Genomic DNA, 17,742 nt, shown 5'->3' with positions numbered 1-17,742 from the left:
TTGTCCTGTCACTGGTTGTCACCAGAAGAGCCTGGCTCCATCCTCCTGACACTCCCCCTTTCCATATTGATCCCCAGGAATGAGTCCCCCCTCAGTCTCCTCTTGTCCAGCTCCAGAGCCCCAGCTCCCTCAGCCTTACTCTAAATTGCAATGAAAACTTGAAAAATATTTTCAAAACCTCCTAATACAAAAAAGAGAGTGGTCAGTATAAACCTACCTTGCACCCGGTGTATCACAGGGCAACGGCTTGCGTTTCCTTGACTCACTGCTCAGGCTATCCAAGGAGTTTTCTCCTAATCCGCTCATCTTGACCATGCATCAGCAACTAAAAGCAAAAAAGTCAGAGTTGGAATGAAGCTCTCAAAAGGAGGAGCAGACACGGGATTACTTGGCCCGTGTACAAAGCCCAGAATTACACTGGCATCTCTTTAAAGCACAAGTTCTTCTTCAGCTGAGCAAATGCTACAATGCTTAACATCAAATGATATTCATAACCAATCCCCATCCCAATTGACAGGCATTAGTAGAGGAAGGAAAATATACTTTGTACATCACAATAAAATGAAAAACGACAGTAAAACATAATTTTGTATTTGAAATAATTACAAAAGATGCCTTACTCTGTAGTTATGCCCATGGACTGCACAGACAACACGTTGGTTTTACACCCAAGTATCTGATACAAAACCAAGATGAATAAGACAAAAGCCAACATACAGAGAGATGGCAGAGCAAGCCTGGAGACTTCAATCATCTATTCCTTCAGGGCAAAAACCTCTCCAACACTTCTGTAGAGGCCCACCTTACAGGCCATCCAAGAAAAACACACCACTAGGCCACTAGATGACAGTAGAGCACCGAAGAACCGCAGGGATAACATTCTCTTCAATTAGGCAGCTGAACGAAGAACTAACTACTCATCTGAAAAGCAAGGAGTTTCAACAGCAGACGATACAACAGGCTCTGATCAGGTAACAGCAGCTGATTCTGATGAGAACGTCTGACTCTCAAGCTCCTGTGACCGCAGAGCGCGGCTCCCGGGGGGCAGCAGCAGAGCCGGGCCCCCCCGAGCACTGGACGGCGCACACGCAGCATGGGAACGGTGAACACGCAGCACGGGAACGGTGAACACGCAGCACGGGACGGTGAACACGCAGCACGGGAACGGTGAACACGCAGCACTGAACGGCGCACACGCAGCACGGGACGGCGCACACGCAGCATGGGAACGGTGAACACGCAGCACGGGAACGGTGAACACGCAGCACTGGACGGCGCACACGCAGCACGGGAACGGTGAACACGCAGCACTGGACGGCGCACACGCAGCACGGGACGGTGAACACGCAGCACGGGAACGGTGAACACGCAGCACGGGAACGGTGAACACGCAGCACGGGACGGCGCACACGCAGCACGGGAACGGTGAACACGCAGCACGGGACGGCGCACACGCAGCATGGGAACGGTGAACACGCAGCACGGGACGGCGCACACGCAGCACGGGAACGGTGAACACGCAGCACGGGACGGCGCACACGCAGCACGGGAACGGTGAACACGCAGCACGGGAACGGTGAACACGCAGCACGGGAACGGTGAACACGCAGCACGGGGACGGCGCACACGCAGCACGGGACGGCGCACACGCAGCACTGGACGGTGAACACGCAGCACGGGGACGGTGAACACGCAGCACGGGGACGGTGAACACGCAGCACGGGACGGCGCACACGCAGCACGGGACGGCGCACACGCAGCACGGGACGGCGCACACGCAGCACGGGGACGGTGAACACGCAGCACTGGACGGTGAACACGCAGCACGGGGACGGTGAACACGCAGCACGGGGACGGTGAACACGCAGCACGGGGACGGCGCACACGCAGCACGGGGACGGTGAACACGCAGCACGGGACGGCGCACACGCAGCACGGGACGGCGCACACGCAGCACGGGACGGCGCACACGCAGCACGGGAACGGCGCACACGCAGCATGGGAACGGTGAACACGCAGCACGGGGACGGCGCACACGCAGCATGGGAACGGTGAACACGCAGCACGGGGACGGCGAACACGCAGCATGGGACGGTGAACACGCAGCATGGGACGGTGAACACGCAGCACGGGGACGGCGAACACGCAGCATGGGAACGGTGAACACGCAGCATGGGAACGGCGCACACGCAGCACGGGACGGCGCGGGCACTGCAAGCGTGTCAGCGGCCTCGAGTTAGTTCTGTTTAGGAGAAGGAGGAATTTAAGTACATTAAATAGCTGAAAATTTGGGCTAGGACAGACACCTCACCAGAATGTAATTTCACAGGTAACAGGGTTGCATTAAAAGATTCTGAATGAAAATGTCATTCCTGGTTTAACACCTACCTGTACCGACAGATAACTCACACAGTATAATTAAACAGAAAACCAAAATTCTAAGATTGTGTCTCAAACATGATACATATCAGAGGATACAGTTCTATTTAAGAAAACGTTCTGTGCCTGAATATAGAAGTTTGGCAAAGGAAGGAAAAATTAGATAATTGGTGCAGGCTGTTTCCCTGCTGTTACACCCTTTATTCCAACCCGAAGGTGCAGAGCTCCGCACTGTGTCCTTCCCCAGGAGCAGCACCGCAGGCCGGGAGGGGCTGTAACGGCTCCGGCAGCCTGGAGCTCTTCTCTGAGGACATCACAGAAGCTGCTCCCCAATGCAGACGCATTTACAGTACAAGTTGTTAACAGTTAAACTAATTTTCCTGCTACAGGAAACAGTAGCAAAAGAAGTTATTATTCAGTGAGTTAATAATGGAAGAAATCACCAGGTGTTACCTTTATTTATTGAATAGGAACCTATAACTTCTAACAGGCTAAAATATTTCTTTCCAAAAATAACCCTATTTGGGGGTTTGGGGAGTTTTCCTCAAATTGTGCTAAATTTTAGATAAGTAGAAATTACCCAAAACTCAGGAACGTGTTCAAGTCGAATGGACATCGACAAGTACCGAGCACAGTAAGCACAGAGTTTCCAGCTTGGTACGATAGTTTCTCCCCTGGTCTTCCTCGCCTCACCCTCACACAAGCGGGAAAGCCACTTAACTAACAACATCCGTTAAATCGCTTTCTGCTGGTTCGCTTTGCAGTGCCCTGCTTTTGTCCTCAGCTCAAGCGCTATCCCATTCCCTGTGTTCCAGCACCGGAGGTGAAACACCTCCCCACCAAACCGGACCTGGCGACTGGGAAGCTTCAGTCCTCACCAGGGCCCCAAAAATACAAACCATTAGACGCTTCAGATTGAGTTTTTGTATTTGTTTAGCTGAAACAGTTGACCGCACGTGCAGAAAAACAAAACCCACAAAGCACCACCATACAATATAAATTTAAAACACATCCAAACTATTTAAAAATCATATTATATGTATAAAAACATTTTTAACACTCTTTGGTCCCATGAACCCATCAGCTTTTTCCTGTGCTAAATACATGTGCTCATGGCACCTTGGAAGCTCTTCGGCTCGAGCTGATTTCTTGTTTAAAAAATTCACTAGGGAAAAAGCGCAAATTGGCTCTTAGCATTCCCCAGAATAAGCCAATTATGGAGAATTAAATCAAACCAGATTCAATTAATCATGAAAACTGTTTGAATTTTTTTAATTCTGTATAGTGTTAAAATCTCAACTATAATCCTTCCTCCTCTCTAAAAAAACCAAAGCCTAAGTCACACTTTTTTTTAAGATGCAGATTGTAACAAACTAATTAGTTTATGCTGACAAGTCCCAAATATTTAAATTTTGTGTGATATAAATAAAACTAGAGGACATTCCACCCAGCAAGTCCACAGTCTTAGTGAAAAATTGTTACTACAAACTTGTATTTCCCTCAAGTACACATATATAAAAAGTGTGACAGCTTGCCTGCCTTCCCTCCTTCCTCCTCTCCCCCCTCTATAGAATATGCTTCTTACATACGCGTATGTGCAACCTGAAAGCGGTGGCGTTTAAACGGTACGGCAGTAAGTACTCGGGTACCTGTGGCCTAAACACGAAACGGGTCACTCGCTCGTCCTTAGCAAAGGCGCGCGGGGGTGCTCAGAGGACCTTCGGAATCAGGAGTCATTTTAAGTCACATCCTGAAAAACAAAACCAGCTTTACTTTACAAAGAACAGCGCTTGCTTTTCAACTCTTCCATCTAATATTGATAATCCTGCCAAAAAGTACACACTCAGTATTGCGATATTTTAAGGTTAGATGAGTGTAAAACTCACTTATTGTAAGTGCAGCTAACTATCATCTGTATGCTAAACAGCTTAAAAGTCCAAATCACCACAAATGCCACCAGTAAGCTGGGTTCCCTTTCACAGAAGAACGAACCTATTTTAAATGTGGTAGTTGTTTGCTTTGGTTTGGTTTTTTGTTGTTGTTTTTACTTTTGAAGAAATAATGGAACTGTTGTAGCTGTTTGGTCTCAGCAGCTTTTAAATGTTCCTATAAAAAGCTGCAGCCCCAAATTAATTATTTTGTAAAGTTCTGCCTGGCAAGGAAAACCGAAGCGTGCGGCCGCTCCGCCAGCCCGGGCCACGCGGGGCCCGCCACCGCCAGAGGGCAGCAACGGCTCCCGGGGCGGGAGCACCCGCCTTCTGCTGCTCCGGTCTGCTGTGAGACCCTACGAATGATTAATCCATGTTGTCATGCGTTTTGTACAAGGTATGATTAAGTGTACTAATTAGTGAGATTCTGGATCTCTACAGAGAATTACAGTAACTTAGGAAAAGTTTCAAACAACAGCTGTGTGATTGAATTGATTTACTGCAAACTGCTCAAAGCGCTACGTAAAGCAGAGGCTGTTCAAGCTAATTAGAAAAATAAATAGCTCTTGGGAAATATTGATGAGACATTCAAACATGAGTGCACGCCACAGTCCTATCCAAAATCGAGTGCCAAAATTGGTACTTCTACCCAGACTAGTCACTAGGTAATCACCAGCATGCAGGTAAAGGACTTTTATTCAAGTGGCTAATTTCTGAAGAAATGAAACGGAACCTTTTCGTATCAACTGGTTACATATGCATTCATCTGCTGGTTTAACCACCCCTCTGACAATACTGATCGTAGCTTTATTTATATGAACTGGAATTACCAATTAGAAGGTTGATTGACAATGTGGTCACGTAAGAGTAAGCATCAAGGGTAAATTGTCTCCTAATTAAAGACTTCTATCACACCATTTTATGCTAAATCAACCTCTGCTCATCATGGAAACCAGAACAAAAGCGCACACACACAAACTAAAATAATAATTTTTCAAAAATCTAAGAAATCTTAAGATGCAATATCAGGAATGTGTGGATATCACGGCAAATTAAATCCTTCAGCTGTTCATGTCTGCAGAAGCGCTAAGTCGGCCCAACGGGACAGTCGGTGCCAGCCCGCCGCCCGGCCCCGCTGGCACGTCCGACCCCAGCCAGGGCTGCTTCCCCGCGCCGCCGCTGGCCACAGACAGGCGGCACCACTCGCCCCCACGGGTCAGCCTGCCGTGCGGGTTCCCTTCCCCTCAGCTTTCTACAACAGCTCGACAGCCTGGTGAACATACAGATACCTGTGCAAGAACAGAGGCCGTTCAACAGAATCACAAACAAGAGTCTCACTGAGAACGCGACCTATGCCCGAGAAAAGAGCAGCACAAAAATCACTTAGAAGTGGAAGATTCAAGACCTAAAAGTACCAAAAAGATTCCTCCTGGAAATGCAAGGGGAAAGAGAAGAACCGTGAGCATGTACTAAGGTGAAGACCAAAAAAAATCTTAACACAGTTTTAGAGTAAGTGATATTCCTCTCAACTAAATACTCATCCATGGGTGCCAATATCTGAGCTGTATAAACAGAAGATGGGATCCAACTTCTCAAAGAATTACTGCCGTGAAGTAACTAAACAAAAACCCGAAGGCTCCTGCAGGGTCAGAAAAAGCTCCAGAAGAGCGTTTGCGCTCCCTCGGTCTGGCCAAACACTGCAGAGGAGCAGCCGCGGCAGCCGCCACCCGGGCAGGAGGAGTTCAACCAGGGAGCAGGCGGGAGACCCCACCCAGTAATCCAACAAGTTAACATTGAATATGCTACAGAATAATTTTGCCATATCTCAAAAGTAAAGCAGACCTCGAGTTACTACCACTGTAAATGGAATATGAAAAATCCATAAACTAGTAAGTCACTATATTGTTATCATCTGTAACAAACACCACCACCAAAATCCCTCCTTTTCAATGATACATGTTTTCTCCTTGCCAATGAAAGCCCAAACTCCTAAATATTGAGAGTTGACCTGCTCTAAGCCCACATTCCTCCTCTTCTCAGTGCCGAGGTAACAGCCAGCTTCTTAACTTGAACAAGACTTATTTCAGCGCTGTTTCCCGCTCTGCCCCATCTGCAGGCGCCGCGTGCCTCGAGCGCCGGGCTCGCAGCACAGCTCCGGTCCTGGGGCTGCGCGCTCGGCCCCGTTGCCCGTGCTCCTGCCCCCGCTCCTCCTCCCGTCTGCCCGGCGGCCGGGGCGCTCAAAACCCGCGCCCCGTACGTGCGCATCTCTGCGAGCCCCACGTAGCGACCTTCCGCTGGTCTCCCACTTCAGGCTGAGCTGCGGAGAAGCTCGGTTTACACCGTATAGAAACCAGGCATCCAGCACAGCCTGGCTACCAAATGTTAGTGTACATACAATCCAGTTTTCAATCCCATTCTAAATCACGTGAACGGAAGAACGTTACATTAGAGTATGGATAGGATGGCTAAGTGACAAGCCACATTGTTGCCTGTGGCACAGACAACAACACTGTGACAGAGAGCTAAAGCTACACTGGTTTTAAGGTTAAAAAATACATATATAGTCACAGTGAAATGTGCCAGACATGGTAGAAACAATGGCTACTTTTTGAAAGAAGATGTAAAAAGGATAGTATCTGTAATCCTCCTTAAATGTTTCAGCGATAATTAATGTGCCCGTTTTAAAAAGATATCAAACACAATATGCCACACTCCAAACTACAGTACATAAAACCAGCTTATTTGTAAACCTCTGGCAGAGGAAAAATGCAGCAGACAAAAACAATGCTGCTGCACCTTAACTCCAGCGCCGTGAATCTGAAAGAACAGTGTAACAAACCACTGCAACAGACACCCGCTTCATACAGAGCTTCTGCTGTACCGTAACCATTTTGTACTGAAAAAACTAAACTTACCTTTTAAGATTAAAGCAGCCCTACTTGCATTATGAAGGAAACAGTGAATTATATTGTTAATTGTACTGATACATCATTATCCTAATCTAGCACTAATAAAATAACTATTCCATAACATACTCATTTGATTATTCTCCACTCTTTTTCCCCCACCCCCTCAGCCAAAAAGGTCATTTCCTAGATAATAAACAACTGACTCACAGACTCCACCGAACCGGGGCTGCCAGTCTAATCAGAAACAGAAAGAAAAGAGTGCCCTCTCTAGCCAGGTGGCCAGCAAAGCGCACCTTGTCACCTTGCTGCAACGCCTTAAACCACCTTAACCCAGCACACATCCTTTCCATATCGCACATTCTGTCCTAGCCAGACTGTAATTTTTCAGGCTTTGTCAGGTTTCATTTACCAGTTCCCCGCAGTGTTTAGTAAGCACTATGCACTGCTCAGCTATTTTTCAGACATGACAATTAACTCGAGCCTCGCTCACTCTGCATATATTAAAATGACAGGACGCTCTCAGTTAAAGGATGGGCAGAGGTGGAACACACTTGGAGCGCATCTCCTGTTCCGCTGATAAATAATGCATGGGCTCTATTTTTGGAATGTCATTACTTGTTAATTTGTTTCCTATACGTCCCTGTTTGCTACTCACAGGAACAGCTATAGGACCCTGTTATAACAAAATGTATGAAAGAGAACACGGGGACTCCAGTGAGCTCCACGTTAGAAAAAAGACAAGTCTTGATGCTTACCGTCACCATCCACCGCACAGCAGCCGTAGACATCTCTCACCTGTCACTTCTGCACAACGCCCCGTGGCAAAGCGGGTACCGCGTCTCACTGCTGCTCCAGAGACACAGGGGCCACCTGCTAGACCTGGAAAAACCGCTTCCCCCATCGCCCAGCTGTGAAAGGCACGAACTCCTCCGGCCAGATGTGTCTGTCAGGACACTGCTCGGGTACGTGCGGGGCAGCTGGGTGCCGTGCAGCCGCAGCGCCCAGCGCGGGCAGTCCTGCCCCACAACCGCGGCAGGGTCCTTAACCCTGACTCACCTCCAGGCCGCGGCACTGAAGAGAATCTGGGCTTTCAGTGTAGCTGATGGCACCAGCCGAGCGTTTCTAGAACACATTTAGAACGTTTTTATCGTAGGTAAGCCCTTACAGACTTGTATCTGGAAGAGTCAGTAAACAGTTATTAAAATAAAAAGACAGCTACGTTCATGCTACAACCTTAAATTCACTGTTCTGACGGGCCGGGAATCTGGTATTGATTGATCTCAAAATAGAACAAACATATCTGCATCCATTTTGAAACGAAAATACATAAAAGTATTTATTTAAAATTAGTTATTCCTAATACTCTTGGTTGTTTTAACAGCTTTAACATCTGCTTCTAATCTCTAGGAATAAAAACCATAAATATAGCTTTAGAACTCTTTCGATCGCACACGATCTCACACTAAAACCGCACTCTCCTTTGGTGATATTCTGAAGACAACCGCCTCTGAGGTGACAAAATAGTATTTGTTGCACAAAACCCATTTTGCCATATTTTGCCATAACTTCCCAGTGTCTACAAATCCACAGTCAGCTACATCTGCCTCTCACTCACGTAGAATAATTTGAAGACTATTTGTGACCTAAATTCCTTCCCGCATAGCCCGGGCCAATTTGCCCGAGAAGGAGCGGCCAGTAGAGCGCAGAGAGAAAGGAGCCCGAAGAGGGGCCACGTCTGTGCCACCCTCCCAACAGACAACAGGCGCCTTATCCGCCTGCAACGGGCGCGGGGGAGGAGGGAGCGGGGCTTTTTGTCTGGAACATGAGGATGGGAATAATTCTGTAAGATGCAGTTAGGAAGCACTATGTGCCATAACCAAATTACTCTTGTTTCTTGCTGCTTTCGTAGCCAAATTCAGTTTTTAGAAGAATCAGGCACGAAATGGACTCAAACACAGAGAGACAGGAAAAGGAAACATGAGTCTTTGCAGAAGGAGAAGAGTAACGGGCCAGGTATGATGGACACATTTTACAAAAGCCACCAAAGAGAAGGGCGAATCCATGGAACAAACAAAGCCTGGCACCCCCATGGCCCTCAGAACCATTACCGCCTGGCCGCCGGAAACGGGACGAGAGCCCTGGAGAAATGCCGAGGTGAAGACAGCGGGAAACAAGAGAGACCAAATTCCCACTAGAACTCAGATCTTCAGAGATTAAAACGTCCAGGACTTACTAAATTTCATTCCAAATTTGACATGGTATTTATATTCTGGTTTTAATATGACCTTTTTACTAGGCGCATGGCACACTGAAGCGACTGAGTGTTATTACACAATCACCACAAATTCCCCGCTATTTAGAGCCTCAAAGTCTTGAGTTACACTATATGAATTGAACGAAGATTTAATTTTTAAAACTACTTAGAATTCTGCCAAAACACTTATCCACATCAAACAGAGACATACAGACTGCATGACACATATATTCGAAAATTTCTAGCACATCACAATATTGTATTTATTTCTTCACAACATTCGTAGCTCCAGTTCAAAGTATTAAACCCAAATACCTTAAATAGTCTTAATGGGGAAAAAAGAAAAAAGTCAGCACAGTAGTCAGTTAATGCTCATGTACACAACTTAAGGAAATTCTCCAATACACTCTCCTATAAAGTCAGCTGTATTTAAAGAACAACCCGCAGCTCGGAAGCAGGTGGAGTATTAATTTGCAGACGCCTGGTGCCACGTGAGGAAGCGCCGCGCAGCCCAGCCCTCGGCGTACGGCCGCACCGTGGCGACGGCCGGAGACGAGCGCGGGCACAAAACGGCGCCGGTTCTCAAGTGACTTCTGAATAATGGCTGCGACACCTACACAGCCTTTGGAGCAGAGAACAAAGCACTACAAAACACCTATACGGCTCTTATAAGAAAGGTTAGCATGCAAAAACTGGAGAGCTTGTCTGCATGGGAAGAACTGAAACACCCAAAGCACACGGTAAATCGCATGTAAACAGGAAATACAGGACTAAAAAAAGAACGAGAGCACTGCCTTGCACCCAGCTCCAGCTGATAATAACCAGATACTTAAACAACACATCAGAAGCAGGAAGCCAGCAAGGGAGACAGGGGACGTCCTCATGGCGAAGGCATCAAACGGGCACTCGGGATAAAACCACAGCTCTGAAAACCAGCTTGTGTCGGCCTTCACCACTGAACACACTGGACAGGTTCCCACTTCCAGCGTTTCTTTGTAGCAAACTGGCTGGAGAAGCAAAATGAATGCTAAGGAATGAGAGGAAGAATTAAAAGCAGAGACACAAGGCGTTAATTGGCCACCAGGATACGTTTCGTCAGAAGAGTACGGCACGCGACTCTCAACTGCTGCTGGAAGCGCCCACGTGTCCCCTGGGGCGTGGGGCGGTGGCCGGGCAGCCCCTGCTGCCACCACGGAATCCGGAGGGGCGCCCGGGACCACGGCCCAGTGAACCCGACCCCCGCGCCCTGGTTTCCATCTGTAGTAAGACAGCAAAAGCTACCCTACAGAATAGTATCAGCGAGCCCATGAACAAACCACGTCGGCAGAAAAACAGCCAGCATGGTGTGGCTTCTGAATAGGGAACAAAGGAAGCTGCACAGAATTATTACGTGACCTCTATGATCTTCAGACTGATCTAGTACTTCTTGCCACTTTGCATTTGTTAAAACTTGCACAAATGCTTTTTTAAATATTTGAATTGCTTTAGTGCAGTAGTGCGCACAGTGTAACAGCAGTATGGCACAACACTGGACTTCATTCCGGCGTGCTAATGTCACCGTGCTCCTGCTATCATTTGCTGTTCAGTACCAGTGACCAGCACTAACAAAAATAAAGCTACCTTGTGGTCTACCTTGACCTGAGTAAGGCATTGGACACAGACTCCACAGCACCCTCACAGCTGAACTGAGGGAGTGCGGCCTGGATGAGCGGGGAGTGAGGTGGACTGGGAACTGGTTAAAGGGAAGAAGCCAGAGAGTCGTGGTCAATGGGCAGAGTCCAGTTGAGGCCTGTACCCAGTGCAGTGCCTCAGGGGCAGTGCTGGGGCCGGGATTATTCACAGAGAGTGAACAACGGGTATGGTGCATACATCATGCATGAGTTTTTTAGCACAAGCTGTAAAGTTGATCCCTTTGTTGTTTCAGCCTTCCAGGTCTGGACTTCAGCAGATTACTGTAAGGACACCTACACACCACAAAGAAGCGGATGCAACAGTATGGAGCACTTCAGCCAGTCTTCTGTGTTCCTTCCTCCATCTGCTCATGGATGTGGTCTCTCTACTGTTTAAAATTCATGTACTGCTTTGAGACATAGCCAGATAGGTCACACTGATTACCATCCTAAAGGACAAGTACTATATGCTCAATAAACATCAGAAGGAAAGTTTAGAGAAATCAGAGATAAAGACAAAATAGGAGAGATAAGAAGAGCTCTCCAGAGCACACACAAAAGAAGGTGAATGTGAATTGCAGAGAGGGTTCTACATCAGCATGTGGAATTTCTTGGAGCAATCCTGTCCTGCCCTACCCCCACCCCAACAAACAACCTAAGACCAGTTTTAAACGGTGCTGGAAACAAAGCAGACTCTTGTAGAAAGACTGCAGAGTGAACATCCTGGTGTGCTGCGTCCGCGGAAACCAGAGAGGTGAGCTGTGCGTGCTGCGGCCTGAGCGCACTGCGGCCCACGGCGGCACCACGACACAACCCGGCTACTACGGCACATCTACCCCAAAGCATTTGTGAGCAACAGCCGTACGGATACTGCGACCTACAGAGGCTGTAACTGCAGAAAGTCCTTCAGCTACAGCAGCCAGCCCCAGTATTTACCGCGTTTTTCAAAACAATGTGAGAGGTGAAACAAAACTCAGAGCAGAAGGTCTGATTCACTGAGATCACATCGCTCCACCTATCTGAAAAACACTATGCGTTCCACGTACTGTTCTGTATGTTAACAGGAAACAAGAAAAATCTCAGACTGACTCCTGAACCCCAGTGCCGAAGAAACAAGACACTGTGTATATACACGTACGCTTAAAGGATTCACAGGTCTGATGCTTAAAAACGTTTCCATCCATTCATGTCACTACACCCCGGTGGCGCACCAGAGAACTTACCCAAATTACAAACCCAGCAGAGATGGCGAGAGAAAGCATGCGTTGATTTTTCTCTAAAGTGCCTTGTAAGAAGTTTGTTGCTATAATCCTGCTCCAGCGCTAGAGCAACAGCAGGCCTGAAAGCTGGCGGACAGCGTTTTGAGCACCTCTAGATCTGATCAACCTCTTTCTTAGAAAAGATAAGTCACCATATCTAACACAGCCCTTCAAAGAGAGATTTGAATTCCAGAAACCCAACCCGCTATTGTTGCAGAGGACCAAGAGTTCACTGGAGATCTGCAACAAGGATGCTGACAGGATGGCTTCGAGACCAACCTACTGAAGAAGCCACTTACTGTATCCCATAATGAAACACTTGAACTGCAAATAGTAAGTTTCACCACCAACTAAAACAGAAATAAAAGCAGAGAAGACACAGATGCAATGGTAATGTTTTAAAAACAAACAAAATCTAAGCTACAGCTGCTACAGGTCTACTCTGTCTCGGCTTCATTTGTGCCAGCGCGACAGCGAGGAGCTTCAACTCCAGCCGCCAGGGTCCAGCCCAGCGCACAACTCCGTGACCAAAGCCGGGAGACCGGAGGGGAACAGGCCAGCAGAGATCTGACGCACACACCAGAAGGACTGATGCATTCAGGAATATAACACGCTTCCCAAACGGGGAGGCTGTGCTCTAGAACTTCCTCTAAATCGTCTTTTCACTCTTCAGTAAAACATGACAACAGGAACTGCTTACTCCAGATAACAGAAAGAACAGATGAAAACGCCTTGGTGCGAACTTCTTTTTGAATTTCTCATTCACAGTTCTGAAATCTTGGCGGGAGGGCGGGGAAGAAAATTCTAGAAGGGCAGCTCCAAAGCAGCCAGCACCTCCCCACTGAGGTGACCGGGGAGATGTAACCAACCCCAAATCTGCTCATAAACGCTGAAAATATTAGTATAGAACTCCGCGGTTTATTTTCAGTTTGTGACTGCTCATTTAACGCTTTTTGGTTACAAAATGCATTGACAGCATCCCAGATATCCCTCTTCCTGGCCGTTTTCTTTGAAAGTAAAGGCTATGCTAGTGATTTTCTCACTATCAGCAGGTAGCTCACAGCCTTAAATGAGGCTCCTGCTAGGGCAGGTCGCTTTGAAGCTGTAAGATTTACAAATCCAGTGAAGTTTGTGTTTGCTTCGCTCAAGAGTTAGTCTTCATCTTTTTGCCAGTTTCCCACCCTACAAGTGGCACATGCAATAATATTTTTAGAGATCACCTGTTTCGAACACTAAAAGGCATTTGCACCCAACGTCACCATGATGCAACCACGCAACTGCTCAAGAGAGGCCTTTCAGACAAAGACATTTAAATGACACTTCAGAAATAGAGTTCACAAGCGATTCTTCGTTCCTAGCGGTAGTTACTCCTCCTTCCTCTAGAAGAGCATTTATTTATTCCATTTTGCTGTGAAAGGCAATATGATCTGCAGCTTCAGTGCAGCTCCACTGCGAAGGCAGAACTGCCACGAAGCAGACAATGAGGAGACAGGAGGCACACAGGCGCAGGGAGGACGGAACAAAGAATCACAGGGAGTGGGCAAAAATAAACTGTATAATAGCTGCTGCTTGGGAACACTGGCTGGAACAAACAAGGAGGCCACCAACTATCATTACAAGCACATGTTTCTTTTGCAGTTGCAAGGAAAACTGCACAAAAGAGGGGGCGGGGGATCTGCTATTAATCATACGATATTCATTGTTCCCTCGGTGTTGCTGGCAATGCTTCAGGAGACTCCCTCCATCCCCAGATGAAACGGCAGTGAGAACAGCAGCACTCCGAGAACAGCCCACACCGAACCTTCACCATCTTGTGCCAGTATGCCAGCGCTGCCACAAACCGGGCGCTGCTGAACCACTGAACCGCTTACTGGACTGAGCAAAAAAACCCTAAATCACGGCAGCTGAAGGTTCCTCCCCACCCTAATCTCTCATTAGAAAAATGAACACCCTATATAAATATGATGAAACTATTTGCAAGAACAAGCCACTAGAGAGGTGAAAACATCATCCTGAAGCAGCCGGGCATCCAGTTTCTTTGTTGAGGAGGAGGTTTGACTGTTATCTCTGGAGAAGGTGCGGAGTGAGGCCGTGCCGAGGCGGCACCTTCCCGCAGCGCCCCAGCAGCCGCGCCAGCGCCGGCAGGTCGGCACCCGCGCGGGCAGGAGAGGGACCGCGTCAGCTCTTCTTTTGTCAGCGAAAAGACAGGCGTGTTTAAGGGGAAAGAAACGTGGATTAGCGAAGTCTCGTATTCATACTTCATTGAAAACGTAATGCTGCTTGAATTTGGCTGCTTTGGCAAAGCTACAGAGGGAAGATGAATTTTCTTGACCACAGATTTTTATTTTTTTGTGACAAACTCTGCATAGCTTGGAAGTGACACACACTTTAATTAAGTCCAGGATTCGTCAGAGTGCCCTGCCCAAGTGAAAAATCATACATTGGCTACCAAGGGCCTCCGCCACTTTGCAAGCTGGCAACGCAGTTCAGCTGGCACTGTCTCCCAGACTGAACAAATACATTCTTTTACTTAAGATTCAGAAGAAAATGAACAGTTACAGTTAGGTAAATACGTGTTTGACACACCGACTTATGAACTAAGTAGTAATAATGAGACACTTCTACCTTGGCTTTCAATCTGTAGAAAAACAAGTCGTGTGTGAAGCAGCAGCGCTCAGCAGCCAGCGCCCGGGTGACTCACCCGCCCTTCCCCTCTGCCTAATTAGCCCCGATCGCCACCGTCAATCCCGTGGTTGGGTTTGGGTGCCTTTTTTTTTTTAACCACACAAAAACCGTCCTGGAAGTTGAAAAATGGGCTCCTACTTGTTTACCGCCCAGTTTCGGGAGATGGCTGGCACCAGCGCTACCGTTAGCTGGACACGCCAACTACTTGCTCGTGCTTGTCCGCCCCCGCCCGCAGGGGCTGCATGCGGCGCGGCCCATCACAGGATAAATACAGGAAAAGGGGGAGCCGTCCGCTCTTGGCAAGGAGAAGGCGTTCCACAAGAGCTGCTACAGGGTCAAAAGTTTACCGTGGTTTCAATTTCACCTTTCCACAGCCAATGGGAGCGCGGCGGCTCCAGACAGAACCGCGGGCGGCAGCGCGGCCCTTAACTCCTTGCGGCCCGGGGCGCAAGTGGCGCCAGAACGGGCCCGGTACCGGCACCCGCCGGGGGCGCCAGAACGGGCCCAGTACCGGCACCCGCCGGGGGCTCAGGGGGCGAAGAACGGGCCCGGTACCGGCACCCGCCGGGGGCGCCAGAACGGGCCCGGTACCGGCACCCGCCGGGGGCGCCAGAACGGGCCCGGTACCGGCACCCGCCGGGGGCGCCAGAACGGGCCCTGCCCTCCCCTGCTCTTCGGGCAGCGCCCAGCAGCAAGTTGAGCGTTTGTTTCAGCACGGAAATGACAGGGGAAGAGGAGCGGTGCAGAAGCAGCTCGCCAGCGAGTCAGAAGTTAACAGCCGCAGAAGAGCATCCCCTTACCCCCATTTACTTGAAAACCGGGTCAGGACTGTAAGGGGTAGGACTGATAGTAGGCAGTATCAAAGCAGTGCTCAACTATGGAGCTGTGACAGCAGTGAGATTGTGCTGGCCAACAGGAAAGACTGACCTTGCAAAAGGGGAGGGAGGGAGGGAGAAAAGCAGCACGGAATTGTCAGAAAGGACGCGAAAGGCACAGGCTGGAGCTGCAGTGAGTTACTTTGCTTCTTGTCAAACGAGGAATGGGCAGTGCCCTGGCATCAGGCTGGGTCGCCCAAGGAGTGCTGCTGCACCCTGTCCCATCCCCGCAGCACCATTAATAATACTGTGCTTTGAGATGCTGATGGCAAAACAAGTAATCGTCTATCTCCTCCAAGGGTAGGCAGTGAAGTTGTGGCTCTTGGGTACAAAAGTAATCACTGATTCAACCCTTCACAGTCTTGCACAGGAAAACAAGTAATACCTAGCCCCAGAAATAGAAAATCTGGACATGAGATATTTGTTATAGATTTTCTATGCCAAAGCAAGACAAAGACAAGATACATCGTGGTCCCAACTTACTTTAAGGTTACAGAACTAGAGGAAGAACAGAGCTGGTCCAGTGTGTGCCTCCATGTGTATTCATGGTTCCAGGTTCTGTCATCTCCCACTCAGGAGCTCTGGTTTAAAACTCCAGTGCAGAGAGCTGCGACACAAGCTTTCCGGGGTCAAAATATCACTAGCACTGCAGTTTCATCTCGGGGGCTACGACTCAGTGAATCGTTCAGTCCATTGTGGAGTGTCCCAAAGTCTGTGCTGAGACCAGTGTTATTCTGTGGGATACCGATGGAAATGCTGATGACAGCAAATAGTGAATGACACAATCTTGGACTGTGTTTCAGCATCCACTTGATCTTGGAAAGTCAGTGTCAACTACACTTAAGGACAGAGAGCAGCAGATTTATCACCTCTCTTCATTGGCCTTGCAGACTACAGGGAAAGAGGACGAAAGCACTTTACGTGAAGATGTGGATGAAGAGTTCTGTTTGGTGCGATAACAGACACTATGATACGAGGCGGCATGAAGAGAAGGGTATAAAGCACGTAGTTAAGGCAAATTCAGTAGCAAAGTAACATGAGGGTATGTTCAAGGCAGCAGAAAGGGGCAGGTTACGCAGAGATCTTCAAGTGAATGATGAGCAACTCTGACTTGGTACCAAGGAGAATAGCAAGTCATTACATACATTTGCAAGGTAAACACAATGGAATTAAACCATGACAAGAATCTGAATACAATTGTAAAGAGGTAAAATGAGTAAATACACTATCAACATACAAACAGGTTTATGCCAAAGACGCCAGTTAAAGCAGAATTCAGTTTTCCAAAGCCCCAAGCCAACCAGATGGTAGATTGTTCAAGATAATACACATGACAACCTAAGGGAAAAAAACATTAGTCAGGTGGCAGCTATTACTGATTCTTCAGAAAAATGCTGTTTAAAAACTGGTAAGTTACCTTACCCCAGAACCTTAAACGCTTGTAACGATGAAAGATGTTCTGGTCTCAGCCCTCTGTATTGGTCCAAGAAAGGATAAAGACGGATATTCTTACAAACAGCTATGCCAGCCAAAAATACTGCCAATCATCTTTGTTTTGTAACTCAATTCACAAAATAGGTTTGGGCAAGAAGATAATCATGCAAAACTCTTAAAACCTGTTTCGGGAATAGTCAACCCCTTAATTTGAGAGTAGCCAATGCAAACCCATCTCCAGCTGGTGGGCAAAGCCAAACAGTGATTTCTTGAACAGGCACAGGTAGGTTCCTCTCTCCATCTATGCAAATAGGCATAGCAGCTTAATACAGCTCCTGTGAGGTTGAAT

General features: G+C 48.0%; 1 protein-coding gene across 8 annotated transcripts in view; it reads right to left on the bottom strand.

The window, feature by feature from the left end:
• Positions 1-17,742, bottom strand: part of NCOA3 (nuclear receptor coactivator 3) — a 65,716-nt gene that overhangs the window by 21,447 nt on the left and 26,527 nt on the right. For 6 of the 8 annotated variants that reach the window (XR_010466508.1, XM_021287929.2, XM_065031706.1 and 3 more), the window contains exon 2: positions 218-325. Coding sequence is in view for 7 of the 8 variants with exons in the window: in XM_021287929.2 (XP_021143604.2) it covers positions 218-315 (98 nt within the window). In the remaining variant the exon portion in view is untranslated. Of the gene's footprint in view, positions 1-217; positions 326-4,028; positions 4,130-17,742 lie in introns of all 8 variants that reach the window. The other 2 variants (XM_013367067.3, XM_065031703.1) reach the window with 1 other exon arrangement.

The sequence above is a fragment of the Columba livia genome, chromosome 16 (genome assembly GCF_036013475.1).
Source record: "Columba livia isolate bColLiv1 breed racing homer chromosome 16, bColLiv1.pat.W.v2, whole genome shotgun sequence".
In the NCBI taxonomy this organism is placed as follows: domain Eukaryota; kingdom Metazoa; phylum Chordata; class Aves; order Columbiformes; family Columbidae; genus Columba; species Columba livia.
Note: the sequence above shows the minus strand (reverse complement) of the source record. Positions and strands in the feature narration are given on the sequence as shown.